This window comes from Clarias gariepinus, chromosome 5 (assembly GCF_024256425.1).
Source record: "Clarias gariepinus isolate MV-2021 ecotype Netherlands chromosome 5, CGAR_prim_01v2, whole genome shotgun sequence".
Lineage (NCBI taxonomy): Eukaryota > Metazoa > Chordata > Actinopteri > Siluriformes > Clariidae > Clarias > Clarias gariepinus.
Genome location: NC_071104.1, coordinates 27,254,791 through 27,282,448, shown reverse-complemented (window position 1 = coordinate 27,282,448; position 27,658 = coordinate 27,254,791). Strand labels below are relative to the sequence as shown.

The following is a 27,658-nucleotide window of genomic DNA, read 5'->3' as shown; positions in this document are numbered from 1 at the left end:
GCTGATGTCTAAACCAATCAAACAAACAAACAAAAAATAATTATAAAAGGTATTTCTATTGTATTTAGTAGTACTATGATGAAACTGGTTCTCATGAAGACCATTTTGGGAAACGAAGACCAAGACTTAGCACTGCTGCAAAAGAGAAGTTCATTTAGAGTTTCCAGCCTCAAAATCACCAATTAACAGCACCTCATATTAGAAGCCTTATGAAGGCTTTACAGAGCCTTACAAGTAGCACACGTCTAAACATCAACTTTTTTAAATGCGATTATAGCATGTTTTGAATGTCTTCACAATGTAAACATGACATAAAAATCATGAAAGACAAGAGAAATAGATGATGTGTCCAAACCTTTGACTGGTAGTGTATATAGCAAGTTATTTTTATTATTATTATTATTATTATTTTACAAAATAATATATGGCTGTGTCTAATTTTAGGATAAACAATTAAAGCTCATATTCATGTGGAAACTCATATCACATATCATGACAATTTCCCCCAGATTTCTAGTTATATCTTTCTTATCATTACTCTCTCTACCTTTTCATCTCTCTCTTTCTTTCTGTCTATCTCTATTTTATTGTTGGTGTTTTTAATTTCTGCATTCGTTTTACAGTTTACTTACATCATCTAGCAAATGGCCAATTAAAGATCTTAGTACCCACCAGTCAAATATTATAAAGTCAAAGGAAAAACAGAGCAGAGTGCAACATTCAAAATTCAGTGGACAGTGTACCAGCATGCACGAGTAGGCCTATGTAGCCTACAGAGACTCGATCTCATTATGGAATTTGTAGCTTCTGAACTCTTTTTTCAAAGCACAAGGGAAAAGGGATGTTTCTTCCGTATTTTTAAACACTGCATGCTAAGCAAACTTATGTTATCTGATATGCTTCCACTAGCATAGCTTTATAATACCAATTTGGTGGACAACACTTACATTTAACAAAACACTTTTTTATGGCATTTTAAAATACATACATATACCCTGTGATTGTGCTACAATGTTCAATAAGGTCAAAGGAAAAGAAAACACAATAAAGCTATGAAATGCTCTAATGATACTTCAGTGTCACTGCTGCAAAACTCTGCAATGCTCGGCCTCAACACCTACGAGACTTTATAATCTTCACCTCATACAAAAACTCAAGACACACATGTTTACTCAGCAAGTTCTTTCTCCCACACACAAGCCTAATATGTTCCTTGCTCACTCTTTTCCCTCCCCCACACAAGCCTGAAACTTTCATAACCTTCCTCCTAACTATCTTTACCTATCTCTGGCGATTTATTTTGCTTGTTTGTTTTTATGCAAGATCTCAGCCTCTTTCTGAGTTTATTTGTTAATTTGTACTGTTCATTAATTTGATTTCTTTTATATGGCTCTTGAACTTGTACTCCAAAGTTCATCAGTACCTCACTAATGCTCTTGCGGCTGAATAAGCAAATGCCTACAGCCATGCTCTAAAATCTAGTGGAAAGCCTTTCAAGATATTGCTTACTGTATGTCAGACTCAGTTATGAGTTAATGTTTCTTGATGTGATCTGACAACAGTGTCTGGAAGAGACCTTTCTCAACAAACTTGCACTTGATTTACATAACTACAAAGCAAGTGATTAAGCAGGGTTTAGTGATAAAGCTAGTTTCACAGGATGACATTCCCCATGATGCATTAAGGCTATATTTGATTGTTTGAACAGTAAGCTTAAATGCAGCTGTATGCTTTTCAGCTTATTTTGATTGTTTATGTGAAATTATGGCACACTGAACTTCCTTTGCTAAAATTTATGAAAAAGACACCAATTCCATAATCTTCTGACTCAAATACTGGTTGACATGACTCAAGTAAATTCATTTAAAAGTAGAGATGCATAACTCTATTTACCAGCTGTTGACATTTCTAGATATTGCTCTGGTTGGCTATCCAGTGAAATCATACAAAATATGATTCTAAATTTGCTGTTGCATAAAATTACATATCTATTGCTGTTCAATGAAGGATTATGATAGGATCACTGACCAAGGCTTACTGATTTCTAGCTCCTTTAAAAATGATCGACTTAAATAAATTAAAGCTTGAATGAGAAAAACAGTTTAACTAATGAGGAGTTAAATTAACACTGTTTTAACTGATTAAACAGGCTTAGCCATGTGCTGTAATACTGTATGTGACAGGATATAATGGTAAAGGTGAGACTGTAATCTGTGGTTTTCAATAGAAATGAAATCTGTAGAAGGTACAGTCCTTTTTATATCATCAGCTTTATATATCATTAAATACAGATCAAATGTTTCTGGTGGTAATCTAATGTTTCTAGTGGTTTTAGGGTCTGGTGGTTTCATGACTATTTTTATTTTTAGTTACTCTACAGAGACGATGATGTAGTGGTTATCACTGTCACCATGCACCTCCAGGTTCCAGGTTTGGTTCCTGCCTTGTGTCTGCGTGCTTGGAGTTGGTGTTTCCTCTGGGTACTCCGGTTTCCTTCCACAGTCCAAAGACATGCAGATGAGGTTAACTGGTGTTCCCACACTGCCCATATTGTGTGAATAAGTGTGTGCGTGTGTGTGTGTGAGTTTGCCCTTGCAATGGATTGGCACTCTGTCCCGGGTGTACCAAACCTCTTGCCCTAAATCTCCTGGTTTAAGTTCTAGGCCTCCGCAACCCCGTATATATGATAAGCGTTATAGATAATGAGTGTGTGAGTAAGTAAATTGCTCTACAGATAATTCTATTTTTTATGGGAGTGAGGTCCAGTGATTTTCTCTGGACAGCGCTCTGTTATGCTGAGTGAGCAAGTGACACACAACTCTAAGAATTAGCTCCTACTTGAGGGTTAGAGGATTTTAGTTTATTTTGTCAATGTGTTCTGCTTGGCCATGAACCACACAAAGGCAACATCAGAGTCTGGCCATTTTATGCAAAAATATATTTAATTCAGGTGCACGAATTATTGACATTGGTCATTGTTCATAGATTGTTACTCATTTTGGCAAATTATTATTTTCTATGGAACACAAGGTTGTCTATAACAAATCATTTTCTTTGAAAATCGCAGTTTAATCTAATTAAAAAAGATATATTTTACGCTTTGAGAAAAGCATGACTTTCATCCCTATTTTCTGTCACATGATTAGTGAAATAAGAGTAATTCCTTTGCAGCACAGTGGTTGCCACATGTGGTTTAAATATGTTTAAAGGTTTTTTGAAGAATGTTGAAGCTGGAAGAAGAAAGCTTACATTGTTTGCCATTGGATTCACTCAAACAGCAATAAATGACAGGTTTGCATTGCTTAACATCTGCAATACATTATGTGAAATAGGACATTATACGATTTGGATGTTGTTTAAACACCATTTTAAATACTTATTCAAACTATGCATGATACTACAGTGTAAGTACTGTGGTAAAGCAGAGAAATAATGTTATGTAACTTAAAATATATATAAGACAAGAGATGCACACACTGTGTATGCGAAGCTGTTGGTTAAAGGACATATCTTATATCTTATGGTAAAGGAAGAGGGTGATGATGTTATATTCTAAAAATGTGGTATTGCTTATAATGTTTGTCAAGATCTTCAACAATATTTCTAATTAAAAAGGTTTTGTGTGTAACTCACAACAAAATTACAGTCAGAGGATTAGTTATATGCTGTATTTGTTATTAAAACTCAAACGACATATTACTGATCTTAACTTGCTTAATTAAATAACCACAAACACTGGGTATTGTGACAGAACCTTGAAAAGTGGAGTTATGGCTTTTTGAAAAAATAAAATAAAATAAATCACACAAAATTCACACTTATATAACTCCAAAAATTTTGACAAAATAGTTTGCCATATTAACAGCTTTGTGACTCAAAGCAAACCTGTACCAATTTTTTTTTTCAGTATGTAATATTTCTTGCTTCGTGAGCTTCCTCCAGAAAAATAAAACTAAAAACCATGCAACTGAACCCATATTGTACTTTCAACCATAGAATGTCTGGCAGTTTTTAAATGTCTTTACATATGTGGGTTATAAAACATAAAATATATATTATCACAAACAAGCATTAAGTGTAATGCTATGACTGCACTCTCAGACCCTTTTTTCCTCCAAGTGAGGAGAAAAAAAATCCCTGTATACTCTGGTTAAAATTCATAAGTTAAAATTCACATACATTTTTGTATGCATTTGACGATCCAATTATTAGTAAAGCATATATCATGCAAGAGAACCAATAAGAAACACATAGAATGGTCTAAGCTAGGGTAGTGTTAGCTGATTTACAACATCAACTTGTGCATGAAATCACAAGCAAGAAATCATTCCACCTGCTAGTGCCCTCTCAGCAGCACAGAGAATATAGCTGTGTTACTGACTAGCATTACCAGGGACACTGGCGGCTCAGGCGGTTGAGGCTCCAGGTTGCTGACCGGAGGGTTGGAGGGTGTGACCCCGGTCACCGCAAGATCGCCACTGTTGTGTCCTTTCTCTTATGCACCATGCAACCCAACCACATCATGCAGTGATGGTCCTAATGCCAGTTAGGAAAAGGGAGCATTGTGACAGGAAGGGCGTCGGGAAAAAAAAAAAAAAAAAACTATGCCAGTTCTTGCTGGTCAAATAATCTGATGTGGCAATTTCTAAAGATAAAAGGATAAAGCCCAAGAAAAAAAGACCAGCTAGCATTAACTAGTAAAAATAAGAAGGCAGCAAAATGATCTTTTACTTTTTGGAACAACTCAAAAGGTAACAGTGAAGACTTTGACGGAATGTAATAAAAGATATGGACTGTATTTCTGTGGAAATTAAAGTTACTACTGTAGTAAACTGGAATGTCTGAATCTAGTGAAAATATTTCGGTGAGAGTCATGCTGTATTCAGTTAGAGAGTATTTTTAAAACGGAGTACACAGGACAGACAGTGAGGTCTGTCATATTGCACAATGAAAATCACTTGGAGCTCAATATCAGCAGAAGCAATGAAGTAGCGGTGCACGGTGAGAGGGAAAGCAGACATGTCATCCAGGGGGAAAAACTGAAAAGGGTTGATTTTTACAGGTACCTTGGGGTACAAATCACTAACAAACTGTACTGTTGAGCTACAACACTCAACACGAGTCCTCTTCAGGAAAGGACAGAGTGGACTGTACTTCTTGAGGAAACTGTGATCCTTTAATATGTGCAACAGGCTCCAGGATCTTCTATCAGCCTGCAGTAGACAGTCTGTTCTTCGTCGTGATGGCATCAATGATTGAAGGTCAGTAGTCACAAGAAGCTGTTACGGAAGGCTAGGTAGGTGAGGTCAGGTTAGAAGTGGATATTGTGGAGGCATTGGTAGACAGGACAGTGAGAGACAATATCAGACTTTTTGGGTAGCCTTTATTTGCCTCACTGAGGATACAGAGGCTCTTGAAAAAATCTGTATATATTTTTACATTTACAGTAGGTGCCACATCTTTGTTGTGTGGATGGGATTGCCATTCTCCACAAGAGAGACCACATGGACAAGAATGCGATTGATGTGAGATCACCTCTCTTGACCTTTGACTCTTAAAATGTAATCAGTGCATCTCTCCGGAGTGACTGTGCTGACCTTTGACAAGCAAAGTGTACTCAGGTCATCTTTAATTCAAATTGGAAGTTCCTGCCAACTTTAAAGAAAATTCCTTATATATCACATTACCTGAGGGAGGTGATGCCAGAGTGCCATTGACCCTTGACCTTAGACCATCGAAATGTAATCAGTCACTCTTTGAGCCCAAGTGAATGTTTTTGGCAATTTTTGAAAAAATTCCCTGAAGGCACTCCTGTGACATTGCGTTCATAAAAATAAGACAGACTGACTGGGATGGACGTAATGCCAAAGGGAACCTAGCTAGCTTACAACAAAAACTCCAACGTTGTTATTGTAATATTGTAACAACTCTGCTGGACTCTAAATAAACCGGACGTTTCTGGTGCTGGCGTAGTGATACAGTACAGTATGTCGACCTTCTGTAGTAAAAGTATACTTCTCCTAACAATACACCAAAACCTGATTGGTTATTTATGTAACCAATCTTAATTTGTGCCTGTTGCGGGGCAGGAACTAAAGCTTTAAATTCAGAACTTTTCTGAGAAAGCCTTTAGTATTCAATAACCATTTAGAAACATCAAAGATTGGCTGAATAGGATCCACCGAATCCTAAAGCCGCAGACTTTGCATAATATGTCTTACTCACTTATTCATTCATTATCTATACTACTTTCTTCTGTAGACAGGGTTAGGGGGGCCTGGAGCCTATACCAGGGGACGTAGGGCATGAGGCGGGGTACACCCTGGACGATGGCGCCAATCCATCGTAAGACCCACACATACACACACACTCATTCACACACAGATTTGGGAATGCCAATTAGCCTAATCTGCATGTCTTTGGACTGTGTAAGGAAACCCAAACAGGGGTACATGCATACTCCATGCACACAGACTCTGAGGCAGGAATCAAATATGTATAATATTTTATAATACAAGTGTTAAACAACCCAAAATGTGTTTTATTCAAGATTGCCTATTTAGTTTTAATGACAGCCTCACAATGAATGGTTTTCAGGTCACATGTGTACCTTGTCAAGAGTTAATTTGTGACATTTCTTGCCTTCTTAATGTGCTTTAGACCATTAGTTGTCTTGTGCAGAGGAAGAGTGCGTACATAGCGTCAATAACTCTATAAGTGCTACTAATGAATGTCAATCAATCTCAATCTTAAAAATCTCATGAACCTTGATTATATCCCTAATTGCAGTCACCAATACATTCTATGATGAAACTGGGTCTAATGATGACTGCCCCAGGAAATGAAGACTAAGACTACCTCGGCTGCAGATGATAGGTTTAGCAGAATGACCAGCTTCAGAAACTGTCAATTTACATAATATGCTTCTTGGAATTAAAATGGTAGACATAATACAATATCCATTGTTCACATTATCCAACTCTGTGTGAGTTAGGGCATCATGGTCAGACTGCAGCAAACAAACCATTACTTTGAAAAAACAACGAGCAGGTGAGACTTGCTTGGGTCAAGAAACACAAGGGATGGACATTAGATCAGTGGAAAACGGTCCTTTGGTCTGATAAATCCAAAGTTAATTTTTGGTTGCAACTTGCCATGTCTTGGTTCCTGAATGTGTGGTTCACAGTGTAAAGTATGGAGGAGGATGTACTGTATGATGAAATGGGGTGCTTTGCTGGTGCCACTGTTTGTGACGTAGTCAAAATCAAGGGCACACTAAACCAGCATTGCTACCACAGCATTTTGCAGCGACCTGCCCTCCCATCAGGTTTGCACTTCACAGTTTGGATGTCTTCAGTACTGTATGTACTGTATGTACACTGTTAAAAACAATAAAACACTGCAGGAGATTGTGTGTCCAACTGTTAACCTTTACTGTACAGTATATAATTTCCATCTCCCAGCAAAGACTTTTACTCTTGTTTGAATTTATCCCTGATGAGGTTATGCCAGTGCTATAAGCCAAAGTCTCCACTATCTCAGCCATGCCAAGAAAATTCTACATCATTGATCTTAAAAACTAAGAAACCCACAATGCATGAGCAAGATATACCTTAAACAATGGCAGAGTCCAAGTATTCACTCTCATTGAACCCTATCTCTGACTATAATACTGTATTGTTCACAGAGTGAGTAGGTGCATTGATTTGTTGACACATTTTATATATTTGTGTGGGATGATACATTCCCTGCTTTTGAGAGCAAATGCATAATTCCAACAGAAACATAAACTGAATCATGTATATATATATATATATATATATATATATATATATATATATATATATTCAGTGGTAGAACCCTTGCTTAGAGAAAGTCTGATTTCACATGGCTTAGGTTTAGTTCCTGGCCCATGCACCAAACCCAGCCACTTGGGTTGCACAGTTTTCAAAATGTCTGGCTTAGGCTAAGATAAATAAATATTCAATAGGATATAAAATTGGATGATTGCATCAGAAATACATACACTCTTACTAACTAACTCCTTCTCTATACCATATATCCTGTACAGGGCTTTGGAACCTATCCCAGGAGACACGGGGCACACACATATACTGTACACAGTCACACACTCATTTAAACATAACAGTTTGGAAACAGGCAATTTGGAAATGCCATTTAGCCTAACCTGAATACTGTATATTTGGACTGTAGGAAGAGATCAGAGTACCCGCCAGAAAGCTACCAAGCACAGGAAGAACATGCAAATTCCATGTATACAGACACAAATCAATCTGTCGACCATGGAGCTGTGAGACCACAGTGCTAACCACTACTCCATTGTGCCACCAGAATGATATTCAGTCAGTGCAAAAATTTTTGCCAAGATAAATATGTGGAAAGGAATTTCTACTGTGGCAACCCCTAAAGGATAATATATTATAACCGCCTGCCTAATATTGAGTAGGTCCCATTGTGCTGCTAAATCCACAGCACAAATCAGACTGAATGTGCAAACCTTCACTACCCACATGTATCAGTGAGACTTGGGCGCCCATTTCTTGCTACCATGGAATACTGGGAACAACCCAAAACAATGTTTTTGGTATTTGGCCATATAAATGTATGTACTGTATATCTCAACATGGAATTTTAAATGAAACATTCGAGATTTGAGCAAAGTCAAGACTTTCAGATTTATTTTGAGGGGTTTGACAAAAGTATTTCTTTAACCATTCAGATATTACAGCCTACAGCCCCTTTAATCATCGGTCAGGTCAATAAACAATCTGCTGGCAGCCATACAGGTTTCTGCTATAACACTGCCTCTACTGTGTTTGACATATGATGTGGTATGCTTTGAATCATGAGCTATTATTATTATCTCTTCCCATCATTCTAGTTCAAGTTAATTTTGATTAGTCTAAAGTATCTGGAATCAGTAAAGTATTTGATCAGTCTTAAGTATCTGGAAACGTTTTCTGACAAAGTTTAATCTGGCTTTCCTATTTTTGAGCTTTACCAGTGGTTTACACCTTGTTGTGAAGTGCCTGTACTGTATTTACTTCATAAAGGTGTTTCTATGGTTGACTATGGACAATGACATGCCTACCTCCTCAAGAGTGTTCTTGACTTTACTAGATGTTATCTAATGGTTCTTCTTCACTATTGACAGGATATTGCGGTCATCCACTTTAGATGACTTCTGTGGTCTTCCAGGCCTTTTGTTGTTGCCAGTTAATCACTTTTTTAAAGAATGTTCCAAACTATTGTATTGGGCACTTCAAATGTTTTTGATCTTTTGATTGGTTTGTTTGTTTATTTGTTCATTCATTCATACATTCATTCATTCATTCATTTGTTTAAGCCTTTACGTGCACAGACACCTCTCTGTAGCTCATGTTGAGTTGGAGTGAACAGCTGCTGTACCACATGCAAATGTAACACCAAGAAAAACTCCCAGGCCTTTTATCTGCTTGTGGAGTAATGAAGGAACAGCCACATCTGGCCATACAACTGCTTGTTAGTCATTTGTTCCATTATTTATGAGTCATCAAAATGTGGGTGTGTATGAAAATCGCTATAATTTCCAAATGGTTAATGTCACAACTGTTGCTTATTCACTTTACCTGTCAGTGGTTTTATTGTTATGTCTAAGGTGTTAAATAATTGGACCCTAGGTGCAATGACTGAGATTGTAATTGTATAGAATGAGTATGTATATGTATGAAAGCGCTATGTGCACATACATACAAGATTATACATACTGTAATCAAAGCAGCTCTGTCAAACTCCAAGAATTTAGAGCTTCAAACCATTTGGGCTAAGATCTTTGACCCCCTTGTTTTCTCTTACTCCTTGCGAATCCTACTGTTGCAAATATGCTAAGAGCCTGTTTACACCATAGCACAACATAATGGGATACAAACCTTTTAAACATTCTTTTACACTCCCACGTGCACATTAGCATGCTAACATCTAATTTCTTATGCATCTACTGTATTTACTACACACCGCAGCCTCTGACATAAAATCATATAATCATAGTGCATGACAGTTTTTGGAAATATTTTCATACAGAATTTTAGTAACTTAAACAAACATTGAATAAAGTAAAGTAAATGGATCGAAACCTATTTTATAAAACTGAATAGATTTTTGATGTTAAAATGCCAGCATCATAGCGTTGCCAAAGAAGAAGCTGAAACATTGTTTAAGAAGTACATTTGTTCTTTTTTTGGCAGCGTACAGCACAGTAACAAGCCTGGGAGTTAGTCACAGACCTACACAAGGTCTGTAGTGTAATGGTCTGTAATAGTGTAGGGCAGTGGTTCTCAAACATTTTCTGTCATTCCCCACTTAAAGGGGTGGGCAAATTTTCAAGCCCCACAACAAAATGATAATGAAATCAACCAAGTGTACTATTTATTGAAATATCAATTTCTAAGCCAATAAGATCAAATAACACCAAGTTCAAAACAGATAAAATACCTGTTTTGGTATTTTATCAATTGTTATAACAGGCTTATCTAGAGCTTTCTTTCAAAGAAGTCTAGTGGCTTATTAACGTGACTGGGGTGTGTTTAAATTATACATGTTTAAAAGCATAAACACCATTATTCTCTACGCCGTAACAAATGATTTAGGGATCATCGCAAAATGCCGCACACCAACAAAAAGCGTAGAATGATATTGATCTTCCCTTCTGTTCAGTGCCTGAAGGAGCAAAAAGCAACTTTGTTGCCGCACTGAACACTAGAAATGCCAGACTAGTACTGCCTGATAAAATATAAATTTTTTACAAAAATACAAAAACATCAGAATACACATTGGAATAAATGAAATTACATACATAATACCGAATGTTTCTTATATATTGTTCCTCTGCAATTAACATACCGACGTTAAACCGTTATTGTTGCACTATAGTTCCACTTTTTCTCTGATGTTATTTTCATTTACTTGTATTAATGATCCATTTCTTTGCGTGTAATGGTTTAGTTTCGAGTGTCCGATCTTTATTGTCAATAAAGAAAAGCATGAATTAGAATGGGTCCTATTATTTTCCACTAATTCCCTCCTGTTCATTGCGCCCCACCTGTCATGTCTGTATTCCCCACTGGTGGGGCGTGCCCCACACTTTGAGAACCACTGGTGTAGGGTTTGATTTGGCTAATAATACTGCTCCAGTTTTATTTATATTTTTACTTTTTAAATGCACCATTATCATTTAAACGTGAGTGAGAGATAATTCAGTCATGCAGTCTGCTGAAAGCTGAGACTATTTATGTTTCTTACTTGTATGAGGTGCCGTATAGGGCTTTAACTTCACTCATGCACACACATATGAAACACTTGCATACACATATATGAAACACTCACACACATACATATATACTACTAACTGCTCAAACAACTACATTTGAAATGCGCATGCACACATACGTTCATACTTTCCGCGCACACACACATACCTGTACACACTTTCCACATACACACATACTGTACATACTTTCCGCGCACACACACATACATACTTTCCACACACACACATACAAACTTCTCAGTGTAACCGGAAGGCATTTTGGTGTAACCGGAAGGCATTTCAGTGTAATCGGAAGTAAAAGAAAACTTTAAGCACGGAATCTGTAGCAAATATGGCAGAAAGTTTATAATGTGTGTGTGTAAAAAGTATTTGATGTGTGTGTGTGCGCATTTCATATGTAGTTGTTTGAGCAGTTAGTAGTATATATGTATGTGTGAGTGTTTCATATATGTGTATGCAAGTGTTTTATATTTGTGTGCATGAGTGAAGTTTGATTTAAGCCCTATACAGCGCCTCATACACTTGTTTGTTAATCATAGCACCAGTGGAACCTCATAACTCCAGTCACCAAATATGTTTTGGCTGATAAATTACATTTGTGATAAAGGGAAAATTGTCTAAATGTCATTTTTGACTGATGCGTTGTTGAAATTTTATTTTAACATGAACATAGGTGTTATATTGTTAGCTGGTACATCATGCATAAAAGGAGTTATGATATATAGTGTCCTCGTTGTGGGCTCGTAAATGCTTAGTTAAGTCAGTTAAATTTATAATAGTTTTATTAAATTTTTTGAAAAATCTGTTATTCGTTGTTTTTAAAAGAGAAGGTTTTACATATTTATTGTGATGGGTTTTTGCTCTTTATGTTAAGAGTTTTCTTTTCTGGTGATTTACTTGTTTTATTTTTCCTTAAAACAAAGTATCTGAGAGTGCTGTTTTTCCCCAGAAAAATCTTATAACAGGTCACCTTGAGTTACATCGTCCACCATTTTACGCAACTATGCTGCGAGCATGTAGTTATCTGCATTATATGCATGCACGTCCCGCTGACTTTTCATGCGTTTCTACTACACAGCAGTTGCCCAAATGTGCAAGAAAAAAAAACATTGCAACATGGCGCGTTTCAAGGATTTTTTAAAATTCAAATCAAATACCATTTTGATCATATTTATAGTACCTGCAAATGTACTATAGACGACATTCTAACCATGTGATAGTTAAAAGTAAGTAATACCTGAAGTATTTTAACTAAACATAATATGCTTTTCCATTCACATTAGACAACGAAGAACCGGAATCTGAGGCTATCATGAACAGGGACTCACACCAATAATTGGAAAAATAATGTAAATAAATAATAATAAATAAATAATAATAATAATAATAATAATTTAAAAATCATTATCGGCATTACAGGTGTGCACGTTCCTCAGACCCGTTTCTTCACTACACATTAGTTGCCTGGGTGCACAGAAACAAAAAACGTGCAACATGGTGTGTTTTAAACATTTAATATTCTAGATTTTGACATTAATCATTAATTAAATTATTTGATCATTGACTATAATTAAAAATCATCTATTCTATATATAATATTGCATCTTGTGGTAATGGATGAAAGGAAGTGTTTAATGATATTTTTAGTTGAAACCAGCAGTTGTGCAGTAATGATGCCGTTAATTATAATCACAAGCACGCAGGATTTTCTGAAGCTGTTTCCTCAGAACTTTTCTGAACACCAGGCACGTTTCAACTCCAGCTTGTGACCTCTCATCTAGTGTAGTATAGCATTCTGCTCTCAATGCTGAAAATCAGAGTCTGAGCAGGAGGAGCATATCAATGCAGGCATTTAAATATCCCAAGATGTGTGCAGCTGATTCCTAATACCGGACTGCAGGACACGAACTGCTAGGAGAATAAAATTCGGTCTCCTTTAATCCCCTGTAAAAATGTTTTATCTTGCTATGTTTTCTGAGTGGTAAAGAACAGAAATGAGTGGTTTGTTATTAAGGACAATGTGAGACTGAAGTCAGCAAATTCTTTACTGGAAAACAGGAAAATTCCCAGGTAAAACAAGCTTAGCGAAGGGAAAGCTAGTGAAGCTTCTATCAAAAAAAAAACTGCTGGGTCACTATTGGAGAACACGATCTGGGTTTTTTTGGGGGGGGGGGGGATTTTCTCCCTAATTTTAGTCGTGACCAATTCCTCCCCGTCACTAGGGGGCTCCCACATTAAGGCTACTACTACCATTCAGCCAGGAGGGCCGAAGACTATCACGTGTTTCCTCCGAACCGCGTGACGCCAGCCGACCGCATCTTTTCGAACTGCTTGCTCACGCACCGTTAGGGGCGGAGTAACACACTCGGAGGAAAGCGCTAGCCGCTCCTTTCGTGTGCCCGAGCTCACAGACGCCCCTGATTGGCTGTAGAGCCGTGATTAATGTGGGAGCACAAAGTACGTCTTATCCCCTCCTTCTGAGAGAGCTCAGCCAATCAGCTCGGCCAATTTCACTCTCCGGCTGTGAGAGGTAACAGCATAACCCGGGGCTCGAACCAGCAATCTCTGGATGATAGGGCAAGCACTTTACCACTTTACCACATCTGGGTTGTTTTGACCCAAGTGCTGGGTTTAACCACTTAATCCAGAATTCTGGGTTGTTCATCTGACCCAACCCCTGGGCTAAATTGACAATCTAGCTTGGTTAAATGTTTAAGTGCTGGGTTATTTTATTTGACTCAACCAGATGGGTAAAATTAATACTCTTGCTAGATGGACAGTAAATCCGAATACAGTGTTTAAACACTTTTTATATAGACGTTTTTAATACAAATCTTATAATGCCTACATGACATCAAACATTCCACATTTTAATATTTTACCTATTGGTTAATTAACTATTACTACAGTAATTATTTCCTTCAAAATGACATTAAAAACAAAAACGATAAAACTTTTTCTTAAAATTATTAATTAAATGTGGGGTGAAAAAACTGTTTTCCTCAAAGATTTTACAGATGAATACTCGTGTCTATCAATCTGATCTACAGTATGCTGGAGAAACTCGCAGGTGAGAAGACACTGCTTTGTGTATTTAACATCAAAGATAAAAAAAAAAAACATTATCTTCCTCCACCAAACAGTCTGTATCAATAGCATTGCCTCCAACAATGGAAAAGGTCTGTCATTTTTGTTAAGGACATACAGTAAGCTACATATGTATTTAATGCTAAATGTTTTTTCTCTCTTGTCAATACATAGAAATACATATTGTGAACATAAATTTTGTGTATATATCTGACTAATTTACCTCACTATTTAACATGTGAGGGTTAACAGGATACGGCCCTCCATCTGGATTTAATACATTTAATACAAAACATTCCACCCTTTTAAAACTCTCAACAAAAAGAAAAAGCTCGTTTTAAATACGACTTAATGATGATGCATACTCATTTTTTGAATAATAGAAAACAGAATGAGATGAAAATATTAATCTCACCATATCAAATACATTACATACATTAACTTACCATAAAATACTGAGTGCTCGGAATATGATCCAGTCAGAAGTGAAGAATCCAGAAAGTTCTCCAAGTGGCACTGAAGAAAAGACAGGAGGCAGAGTTGGAGGTAGCAGAGCTGAAGATGTTGAGGTTCTCTTTGGGAGTGACAAGGGTGGATAGGATCAAGAATGAGTTTATCAGAGGGACAACCCATGTTAAATGTTTTGGAGAGAAAGTCAGGCCAGATTGAGGTGGTTTGGACATGTTCAGAGGAGAGACAGTGAATATATCGGTCGGTAGAAAAATGCTGAGGTTGGAACTGCCAGGCAGGAGGTCTAGAGGAAGACCAAAGAGGAGATTTATGGATGCAGTGAGAGAGGACATGAAGTTAGTTGGTGTGAGAGAAGAGGATGCAGAGGATAGGGTTAGATGGAGGCAGATGATTCGCGATGGCGACCCCTGAAAGGAAACAGCCGAAAGACAAAATAGAAGAATTACTTTAGGATTACATTTAGTAAATTTAGTTTTTTATTTGTGTGTGCTACAAGCGCTCTTTTCTCATATAATACAGTACAGTCGACTACTCTAACAAAATATAAAATCATGAACTTCCCACACCACCATATCAAAATGCGACTTAAGAGTACATGGAAATGAGCTTGCTCCTACCACAACTACAACATTTAAAATTTAGGTAAAATTTTATATTAACTTACCATAAAATACTGTCAGTTTTAAGTAGCATGCACCTCGCTTCGGAAGTGAAGAATCGTTATAAAGAAAGTTTGTTATGCCGTATCTGAATTTCAGGAACGCATAGAACAGACTTGACTTGGAAGTGCACACTTGATAATGCGTAGCGTACAGGACTCGTCACATAGCCGCGATATATTATACCATAACCGTATTATACAAAAAAATTGCCTTTTGTAAATACACAAAGTAAAATAATTCTGCTGTCTTAACCACTACAGGGACATCACAACCAGCGGTAGTTTTCAGAAGTTCTTTCCGCGGTGAGGCAGCGTTGGGCAGATACATGAGTGCAGGGCACCTGTGTTGTCTGCCTGGAGCTCAAATTTCTAAAATTGTTGGGGCAATTTTTTAAATAGACGCTATCTTTAATAACTGATGGGGGTTTTGAGCTGTACACAAATAGATTCTCGCTGAAACAACTCTTAAAGCTACACTTTGTGACACAATAACAGTAGTATTTTAAATATTTTGCAGACTTGCATTTGGAAAAACCAGAGAATAAAGAAAAAAACAGTTGTTGGGTCAAAATAACCCAACCAGGTGTTCATTTGTAAATGACCCACTACAACCTATTTGACCCAACGTGAGCAACCCAACAATGTGTTTAAAGTACCCGAAATAACCCAGAATTTTAACCCAACAATGTGTTTACAAAAACAACCCAGCTTTTTTAGAGCGTAGTGTGTATAATTGGTGGTATTAGTATGTTATCTCTCGTCTGCTTGTGACACACTGACCAAATCTTCAACCTCAGACTTTTGTTTAAATATTTTATTAAAGAGAATTTAAATCATCACAGCAATGGAAAGTTAAGGAAGGGAAGGAGGAAAGTTGATGACCAATGAAATGAACCTGGTTCTGGTCAGCATAATACAGCATGGGGAATGGGGGCAAGAGATGTTGTAGAGTTTAATAATGTACTATGATTGATTGCTAATCAGAGAATTAGTACAGCATAGGCTTGAGCTTTGACCATCTCTTGCCCCCTATTAATCAATATATATATATACAATATCTATTTATTTATTTTTATTTTTTACCCTTTTATACACATACTGTACTGTAGTAGACAGAAAAATAAACTTACAAGTTTAAACTATTCCGTTTTTATTTCAGGCTTCTTTTAAATCCGTGCATGAAATTGGACTCCAGAACTATTTAAAATATCTCAATGTAAAATGCCAAAGTGAAAGATTCACTCTGTTATTTCATTACTTTAGTAAACATTAAATACAAAGTACATGACCTGCTGGTAACTTACCTTTTTATTTGATACTCAGTGCAAAAATGATAAAAATTCACATCATATAACAGACTGAATGCTAGTGTCACAGAGGTCTGCTGTGCTCCGCTCTCCAGTTAAAGTAGCTATTCACTCTGAATCAGCCTTTTTCTCAGTATTTGCGTTCATGATGGCTGAATAGGGATTAAGATTTGATGTGATAGTAATAATGGGATGTTGGAATGGCCGTAATGAGGGAAGGAGGAGAAAAGATTAATCTTGTGTCAGGCAGTAATCTTTCTGTCTGCCTGCATGTCTGACCATGTGCTCAGCAAGGTCGGACAAGTGGACGCTGGCTAAAAATAGGTTTCTTATTAACCATGCAGACACACTCTCTCTCAAACGCAGACAAATACGCACACACACACATACAGACATACACACACACATACAGTATACACACACAATGTCACATGTCTACTGTATATGCATAGTAACTTAGTTACTCAATGACAGGTGCAGAGGACATTGCAATTTATGGAATTGTCTTACATTAGCCAGTTCACATTAATCCAGTTGTATTTGCAATGAAGAGGAAGGTCAGTGCGGTAGAAAATCATCCTATGTTAACAGTAAAGCAGGGACGTCGTCTCATAAATGTCTAGTGAAGGTTATGATATAAAAAAAATCTGAATACAGTAAATTCGAAAAACAAATGAATTCTGTATTGTTATTACATTAATTTACACTGGCAGCAAGATGGAGGAAGTACTGAGGAATTGCATTTAAGTAAAGTCAAATAAGTGAAGCTTGTAAACTGTACAAATGCAAATGTTAACTTTCTCTAGCGTAATTAAACATTTATTGAGCTCGGGTCAAGGAGTGCTCAAGTTGCTCAAGTTCTGCACTCCAGTCTGGTAGATTATCCATCTGCAAACACACACAGACAGTTATTGTGCCAACTAAATCGTTTAGAATGAAAAGGTCAATACAAATGAGGAATTTTGTCTATTTTTATGAACTTGATTGAAGTACAGAAATGTATGATTTGTAACAAGTACTTTAAAGGTCAACATGATAATGTACAGGGTCAGACGTAAGTCTTTTTTCTTTCAATGTAATTAAAATTTGACAAATATTAATTACAAATGTAAGTAAATTTTAACAAATATTACATTTCAACAAAACTATAGTAAAATTAGTGCTGGTCAGTATGACCTCAAATTAATGTCATGATCACAATTGAACACATTGATTATGATTAATGAGCAATTGTTTGATTTTTCCACAATGTTGCTCCTACAGAGTAGGGTCATGTACTACACACACAGTAGTCTTAAGATAATAATACTGTACATGATCACACCCAGTTGGAAAAATAAATAACAGAATTAAAAAAAATAATAATTAAGATGGCATAGTGGTTAGCGCTTTTGTTTCACACCTTCAGGGTGGAGGATTCGATTCCTGCCTCGGGTCTGTGTGTGTGGAATTTGCGTCTTCTCCCAGAGCTTGGTGGGTTTTCTCTGGGTACTCTGTTTTCCAAAGACATCCAGATAGGCTAATTGTAGTTATCTGTAGTGTCTCCTGGGATAGGCTTCAGGCACCCCTTGACCCTGTAACATGATGAGCGTTATAACAAAATTACATTGGTAAGATTACATTGATTAGAGGTTCTGAATGATGATTCCGGGTTCAATTTCAATGAATCACCCCGCCCTGGTGTAAGTATTTTAAAAGTAATATAAAGTGTCGTAATAAAGTAAAATATCTAATGTATTGGCAACCCGTAATACAAGGCAACAATATTAAACATCTTTATCATACTCTATGAGCCTATCCCAGAAGACTTAGGGCACAAGGTGGGTTACACTATGGACAGAGTGCCAATCTATCAAAGGGCACATATACACACTCAGTCACTCATACCGGCAATTTGGAAGCACCAGTTAGTCTAATCTGCATGTCTTTGACGGTGGGAGGAAACCAGAGTACACAGAGAAAACTCACCAAGCTACTTCATGCAAACAGACCCTGAGGCAGGAATTGAACCCGGACCCTGGAGGTACAAGGTGGCAGTGATAACTACTACACCACCATGCATGCCTTACGTGATTTTAACTACTCTAAAAAAAACAATATTTGGGTCAGTAATCAGTATGTTAAATGAAAAATGTTTATTATTATATATATATTGTGAATTTAGAAATGTTGGAAATGCCTTTTATTATATTAGAAGAAAATAAATCAAATGTAATTGGAAAAAAACATAATCTTTATCACAGCTTTATGTTTCACAGTTAATGTTTGCAGCATGTACAAATCTTTTTACTATGGGTTTAATGAGTTTACACTCCAAGTGTCTCTGTCTGTAATTAATAAAGCATGAATTTATAGTCATATTAGGATCAGAGAGAGAGAGCGAGAAAGAGAGAGATTGATAGCTGTTATAATGATTAATCAAACATATCAAACTCTGAGTTTTGATGGTCAATTTAATGTAATTGCAAATAATCATTCTCACAACACAATAATCCTGGTAGTCTGTTTTTCTAAGTGAACAGCAATACAAGTAATTAAACACATTCCACATTTAGTTGTTTGAAGCATTTTTTTTGGGGAAAACTTTTTGCCTGAGCACCTTGGATTCAAAAGGATAAAACTTATAATGATGCTCAAAAAATCCATATTATAAAGTCTTCTTTAATGCATAAGGGTTGTATGTAAACCCTATACTTCTTACGTTTCAAATGTTTGAGGTCAAATTAGCATTGTTTTACAATCCTCAGAAGGTTACCCAAAATCATTTTTATCGACACTGTAGCATGTACATTGTACAATGTATATTGTGGATGAACCTACATTTCTCCTGTACCAAAGAGGAAAAAATAATTTACAACTCACTCAATTCTACATGCAGCTGTCAATCCATCTAATACTATACAGTACTGTATGTGACTGTGTGACACAAACTCAAAACTACAATTGTAAAACTCAACTAAATCAACAACAACAACAAAAAAAAAGCAAAAAAGGCAACATTTAACTAAATAATAATTTAAATTGGGTGCCACTCTAAAAACTTTTTGTTTGTTTAGAATAAAATTAAGGTCATTTTTGTTTATGTGTTTATTTTGGCAACACATAACCCAAAATCCTTTCCTCTTAAAAGTTCATTTCAATTTTTATTCTAAAATATTTTGTTATTATTAGTTAAAACTGCCCTTTGACTTCCATCATGACTAAGCTGCAAGTACATTAGCATTCATTTTTCCCAAGGCAGGGATGATATTGATACCACATTTATTACCTAACCCACTAGGCATGTGAAATCTCCAGCATACCTCCATAGTTTTGTTGCCTGCAGACACAATTTATTATGCATAAAAACTCAGAAATATCTTTGCTTGATTTTGTAGTGGTTAGCTCTGTGTCCTTGCACCACCAAGATCGAGGGTTTAATTCCCACCTTGTGTCTGTGTGCATTACGTTTGCATGATCACTCCATACAAACTAGGGGCTATTTTACCCTAGTCCACTGGGTTTGGCTACAGGCTTCTTGTACCCCTGTGCAGGATAAGCGGCATAGTAACGCAAAATTAAATTTCATTTAATTAGTTTACCAGAAACCTACCAATTACTTATTTTACAATTAAAATTACTTCAATGAAAATTTTGTCCTTTATTTAAATAGGTTTAAAAGGATTATTATTTACAAGCTAACTATCTAAATAAGCACATTACTACAGGCTGTGGATAATAATATACAGTACAATCATTATCTTATTATAATAAGAAATGGGATGGAGCACATTGTTTATGTGCCTTTGCCAAAAAGTCAGCATTTTGCTGATGTAAATGTTTTGGCTGCGAGTCTTTCCATGCATTGCCCATGAATAATATTACCTGAGTGTCTTTATTTTATCTGATATGACTAACTGTGAGTTAAGTATGTGTTGTGGCAGCAGGAGTACTATAAAAAAAAAGCTTGTGTTTTGCTGAAGTCAGTAATGATTTTTTTGTTGTTGTTGAACTTGAACCAGTGTGCCATACAACTGTAAATAAAACCTCACAGTTATATTTTTGACAAGAGCTCTGCCAGTTCCAAGCAAATAGGCTGATTATTTGTCCAGCTGTTTTGTAATCTTGTGAATATGTATCTGAATTAATGTCAGCAGTAATCATTCACTACCCACAGAAGAAGTCAATAAGGTTTGAGTTGAGAAAATGCTTCGATATTCCACCAAATAAAATGTATGTTGTTTGTTTCAAATCACAGAAATGACTGTGAGAAATACAAATCTCTAGATGCTGGCTATCTTGCCTGGTGAAGTCCTGTAAGCATTTAATGCATTGATTTTTTAGCTTCTGCTTGTTTTCCCTTTAGTCTTGTCTGTTCATTTATTATGCATTTTCCTCAAGGGAAACAGAAACTTTTATAATAATAATAATAATAATAATAATAAACACTGACTTTTTGAAGTCTTTAAGCTCTTAATCACACTATCTTTGAAGGAGCACACATTCCATCATTCACTTTATAAAATTAACTTTAATATAAGTTTCTTTCACATGGCAGATCCTTTAACTGTTGCAGAAGCCCTTTTAGCCTCCTATACACGTACCTACTCAATATGAAGGTCATTACAGTACTTTCAGTACATAGCCCAACAAAAAGCATTCAGTATAACCTACATGTAACGAATGTAAAAGAAATGAAAAAAATATATATATATAAAATTCTTGCTTGTAATTACTTCTCTTACTAGAACATGCCTTACAAACTGCATATTGCTGATCTTTCACCAAGACAGTGAAATACTCCCAGCTTATCACAGTCCACCTTGCACAACAAGAGAAAACTCAAACTTTAGCAGTGGGTGAAATTTGGAATCACAGATTCATCTACTGGACTGTTTTTGGTTTGTGGGAGGAAACCAAAGGGAACCCATACACTGGGACACTGGGAAAACCTGCAAAGGATCTCCACAAAGACAGGAACCCGAGTTCAGATACTACACCTGCCCCGCCATACCATAGGGTAATAATTTTTTAGAGAGTTATTTAGTTTCTCTGTTACTCTCTGTTACTGTTGTAAATATATAAAGTTATATAAACAATATGCTTAGGGTCCACTTTCACAGAAATCAAACTACATCTCTTTTATGCAAAGACCTAAAAAGCAGCAATGCTCTAAATAAACCATATGATTATATTTTCTGGAGATTTGTCAGATTTGATAGGTTTAATTATTAGTATACTTATTTTTTATCACATATTATGGTGTGCTGGCATTTTGTTGATCATTTATTATTTTCCATTACACTTACACTGAGAAGATTCCTTTAGGTTTTAGGGATTGGGTTCAGATTTGAGGGAATAATTGTCAATTTTAGTGTGTTAACAGCTGGTAGATTTGTTAAGACAGACAGGAGTGCACACACACACACACTCACACACACACACACACACACATTGACTGTCTCTCTTTCTCTCTGCCAGGTGTGAATTTATGGCTCTTTCTTCCTTTGCAAAATAACACAGTGATGGCCAGAGAGAGAAAGAAGCACATTTGGAAGATATAATGCAGCCGTGACAGAAAATCAAACATGAGAAAGTAAGACTCAGAAAGAAAAAGACAGAATCTGTGTACATGAAATGGATGTCCGTGCCTGTCCGGGTGACCTCGGCTTTATAGCCCTGCTGTTTGTTTGGACTGTAAATTGTAATGGAGGCTTGCCTTTTGGTATAACCGATGTGTGTTTGTGTGTTTACTCTATGCCTTCGAGGGCTCATCTAAGGCACTTTCTTTCTTGCTCGTAAAGCACATTATAAATGAACCTAGAAGGAACCGACGGAAAGGGGAAAAAAAGATAGTCACACATTTTTCAATTTATAATCACTGTCATTTCACAAGGACACACTCTCCTACTTACATACATGTACACACATGCACACACAAATGCACACACACACATCTTCATTGTGATTTAGTGGAGGTCAGAGGAAGCCTGAGTGAGATGAGTGGAGTAGAGGAAAGTGAAACACTTGAACCTGCACTGGCTTTTTACAACACAGCTCAAGTCTGCAGTATGAGAGATATCAGACTAAACTGAATATGGACAAATGCTTCAGTTCAGAGCCAGTCTTTCACAAAAAAAAAGGCTATTTTACAAACAATTACATTATTGTTTTTGTGTGAAAAATATGATTTCCACTTCCAGCAGCTTGGAAACCATGGTGCCCTTTTTATTATAGTCTGACAAGACTGACCTCATTTATTCTTTGTTGTTTTAGAATTGTTTCTGGATATAGATTGTACACATACAGGCATGACATAAAGGCACGGCGGGTACCATCTCACATCCTTACAGTCACCAGGTTGATCCTGAGCTGAGGTGTGGAGTTCTGCCATGTTCTCCCTGTTTTTATGAGTGATCTCTGGACCTTTTCAAAAAACAGGGCACTTGATGGATTTAGCCCTGTGTGTATGTGTGTGTGTGTGTGTGTGCGTGCGTGCGTGTGCGCGTTTGTATTTTCAGTTTTGTCAAGACTGTCTTGGGATCAACCTCGACCCCAGGATCCTTGCTATAAATGATGAAATAAATGATTATCCACATACTGTAATAGTGTAAAAACTCCCAAGACAGGTCTTAAAATGATTTGTGGCACACAAACAACTTTAGGCAGTCTAAGGTGCGGTTTAGCCAGATGTTATCCAAAAATTAATTTGTTATCCCAAGACACAGTTGACCTTATGTTACCTTCCATTAGAGCTGTAATGAAAGCTGCCAAAGTTGTCAGTCTTAAAGAAATTAAAACAACATACTGTACACTCCCAGACAAAAGTTGAAAGCAACTCCATGTTCCTCATTTTTACTTCTTTCTACATTGGAAAGCACTGTTAAAGGCAAACTAGTGTCTATACTGTACGTTTGACAGGTGTGTCCAAACTTTTGACTGATACTGCAAAAAAAACTTGGAATGAAAATAAAATATAAATAAGAAACAATTACATTATGTGGTTGAATGCAGTGAGTTGGCGTATGTCTAGACTAGGGAACAATGAGCCACATTGGTTTTGAATGATAATTGAAGTTAAGAATGTGAATTGTGTATGAGCATGTACAGTACAGTAAATGTAAATGCAGAATAACAGTAGACATAAGCAAAGTTCTTTTTAGAGGTGTAAGTAAGTTACGAAGAAAAGACTGTCAAACAATTGTGCTTTTTATTACATTTCGATTGAACATAAGATTCATCAAATGAAATAACAATAAATTGTTCCACAACTATCAGAAATTGCAGCTTCTATCCAAAACTACATTTAAGAAAGAAGCCTCAAAATCACATATTTATTCTCTTACAATGACAATGGCAAAAAAATTAAAAAACTTTCATTTATTGTACATGTTTAATAAATAGGTGGAACGGTGGGGTTGTGGTTAGCACTGTCCCCTTGCATCTCCAGGGTACAGGTACGATTTTCAGCCAGGTCCAATTTCTGTTTCTGTTTGCATGGAGTTTGCATGGGTTTCTTCTGGGTACTCCGGTGTCCTTCCACAGTCCAAAGACCTGCAGATTAGGCTAATTGGTACCTAAATTGCCAATGGTGTGTGAATGTGTGTATGTGTGTATGAATTAGCATCCTGTCCAGGGTGTACCTCGCATTGTGCCTTAAACCTCCTGAGATAGGCTCCAGGCCTCCTGCGACTCTGAATACAGGATAAAGCGGGAGAGACGGTGAGTGAGTGAGTGAGTGAGTGTGTTTGATCCACGTGTTGTAACTAGGGCTGGGTATCATTCAAGAATTGTTTTATACTGCTACTGGTACCAAGTAAAAATTTGGTAGTATTGTCGAATCAAAGTTCGGTATCCAGACACAAAAACGTTCCTCGTAATCTTTTTGCACATCAGCCTGAAAGATTCTTGTTGTGACTTTTATGCAGTCCAGATGAATTATGAATCACATCAGATGGCTGTGTACAACAAAGAATGACAGGCTAATATATAATACACAGATGGGGTTTAGTAATGTCCTGAGGCACATGGAGCAGAAAGAAAACACACATGCATGTTTTAGCAGCTTGAAACATAGACTGGCATAATCAAGCCCTCTAGCCATCTACTTAATCTCTGAAAAACATTTCTGCTGCGAATAAAGGCTGAGTATTGACTTATTGTTTTTTTTTTCCTTCTGTGAACTAACTCTTTATGTCTCTGTCCCTCTCTACAGGACTTGGGAGGAGTGAGTCCTCCTCAGAGAAACTGGAAGGGGATCGCCATTGCCTTGTTGGTCATTCTGTTGGTCTGTTCGCTTATAACCATGTCCGTCATTCTCCTCACTCCAGGTACACACACACAAATTAAAAATCATATGTCTTTATTCAAAGCAAATAGCCTTTGTATTTTCCTGTTGTTGTAATTTGGTATTTGTCAAATGTTGTTTGAGCAAATGTGCACTTTGACACTATTTAATGGTTTAAGACAGCGTTATAACCGCTGAAAGAAGGCATTACTTAAAGAAGAAGAGGCATGAAAACAAAGGCATTTGTATAATGCATAACCATGAGTTCTAAATAGCTTGTGTGTATTAATCCCACACAATATTTTACATTTGCCCACTCACACAAATCACAGTTAATAAGATTCGGGAAGCTACCAATATGCTGTAAATAGATGCCTTGTTTGTGTGAGGAATATATTTAATAGATTGTCTTTCACATTTAATTAAATGTGGATTAGAAGGAAAAGTCTATTCAAGTCAAATCTAAATACATAATTATGCGAGGATTTTTGCTGACAAATATTTTGCTGATCAGATTAAAGATGAAATTAACCCAATGTAAGTACATGAAAATTCGCTGACATACTCTGATAAACACAGTGTAGATAAAAAATATTCTCCATCCGAAATAGATGTGGTGTCCCTGAATTAACTGGTTGAATATAAGTTATGCATACTTAAGTTATTTCATTTAAATGGATAAATGAAAAAGTTTTTATTCATTATTAATTTTGATTATGAAGTTATAATTTTTAATATTACTTTTTAATGTTAATTCCTTATGAGGTTGCATTTGTTGTGTGTGTGTGTGTGTGTGTGTGTGTGTGTGTGCATGTTTTGACAGCGGACACTCTGGCTGGCAGTGACACTAAGCTGACAGTGGAGGATCTGTTTAGTCCTGATTTCTATGTGCACGATCCTGAGGCTCGCTGGATTAACGGTAAGACAATCTACATGATAAAGGACACTTTAGGACCTGAGTATTGTCAGTCCTGCTTTTTTTCTCTCTTTAAAACCTACACATATACAAATATATATATATATTGGAGTCTAACTCCATGATGGTTCCTGATTTTTATTTCTTTCTACATTGTAAAGGAATGCTGAAGGCATCAAAAATGCATTAATCTCCTTTAAACAATTGATATTGAGATGTATCTGCTACTTATGCTCTGTAAAGACGTCATAACGCCTCTAATCTGAGGTGCTGTTAATTGGTAATTTTTCAAGCTGATAACTCTAAATGAACTTCTCGTCTGCAGCAGAGGTAGGTCTTAGTCTCGTCCTCCTGGGATGGTCTTTATGAGAGCCAGTTTCATTATGGTGCTTGACAGATTTTGCAAATGCATTTGACAATTCTGTTCTTGCAAGAACTATTACAGAAAGGCTGACCTCTGTGTCTTAAAATAACAACTATTTGTTGTTTTTGTTGTTGTTATGTAATTACCTAATTCCATACAGTATGTGTTATTTTATAGTTTTGAAATCCCCAGTGTTGTTGTAGTATGTAGAAAATAAATCACTAAACAAAAACAAAGAAATTAGCAAGTGACCCCAAACTTTTGAACGTTAGTGTATATATATATATATATATATATATATATATATATATATATATATATATATATATATATAAACTCTCAATGGCACCTCTTGCTTTCTCCTGTACAGAAAGCGTGCATGTCATGTCAGTAAAGTGGAAAAATATGGTGCGTTAGCTATGGATAGAGCATGGGTGTAAAGGGTATTTACACAGATATTTGTATAGGGATTTTCTTAATTTATGATAACATCAGCTGTGTATAAGCTTTACTACAATAATCCGTATGTGTTATAGATAGATATATTCTTTGTTGAATAACAAAATGACTTATATCCAGTTATAGCCTTGTAGCTGCTGTTGTTAAAAACTGTCGGTATAAAGAATTAATCAGCATTGTGCTGTAAATTATATAACAGGTTGTACAATGTTAAACCAGAGACTTTTGGCAAGCTTTTTGCTTACAGAACCTTAATACTGCTCAGTTAAAAGTTACATTAATGGGCTCTCAGATGGCACAATAAAAAGCACCATCCTATCATTCAGACATTGAAAGTTCTAATCCCCATGATGCCACAGTCATCCATGGTCTGGAGTCCAAGTTTAACGCTAGCCAATCATAAGCATCCATAAGCTAATGCAGGTGGAAGTGGGTAGACAGCACTTTCAGCCTTTATATTACGTTGAAGGCTGACATTTTGTGAGATACGGTGTGAAAAGGCTTCATAGCTTCTGTGCTTCTTATCCGTTGGCCATGACAGAATTAGGGAGGAGAAAATTATATCAATGCAAATATATCTTCAAAGGTTTATTGGTATTTCAATAGTGTTCCAAGCTTTTAAAAAGCTATCTCTGAGGATATCAGCTAGTGTCACGTAGGGATTTAGGAGAAAGACGCTAATGAGATCACTGTTGATGTTGGCTTTGGTGCAGACTGCATTATGGGCACAAAATGGGTTCCTGGCGAGAGACATTTGACCCCCAAAATGAAAAAGGGACATTGTATGGTCTTCTGAACCTT

General features: G+C 36.4%; 1 protein-coding gene across 2 annotated transcripts in view; it reads left to right on the top strand.

Annotated features, from left to right (window-relative positions):
* Positions 1 to 27,658, top strand: part of LOC128523953 (inactive dipeptidyl peptidase 10-like) — a 117,016-nt gene that overhangs the window by 35,232 nt on the left and 54,126 nt on the right. For both annotated transcript variants that reach the window (XM_053496192.1, XM_053496193.1), the window contains exons 2-3: positions 25,047 to 25,161; positions 25,942 to 26,037. In XM_053496192.1, the coding sequence (XP_053352167.1) occupies positions 25,047 to 25,161; positions 25,942 to 26,037 (211 nt within the window). The remainder of the gene's footprint in view (positions 1 to 25,046; positions 25,162 to 25,941; positions 26,038 to 27,658) is intronic.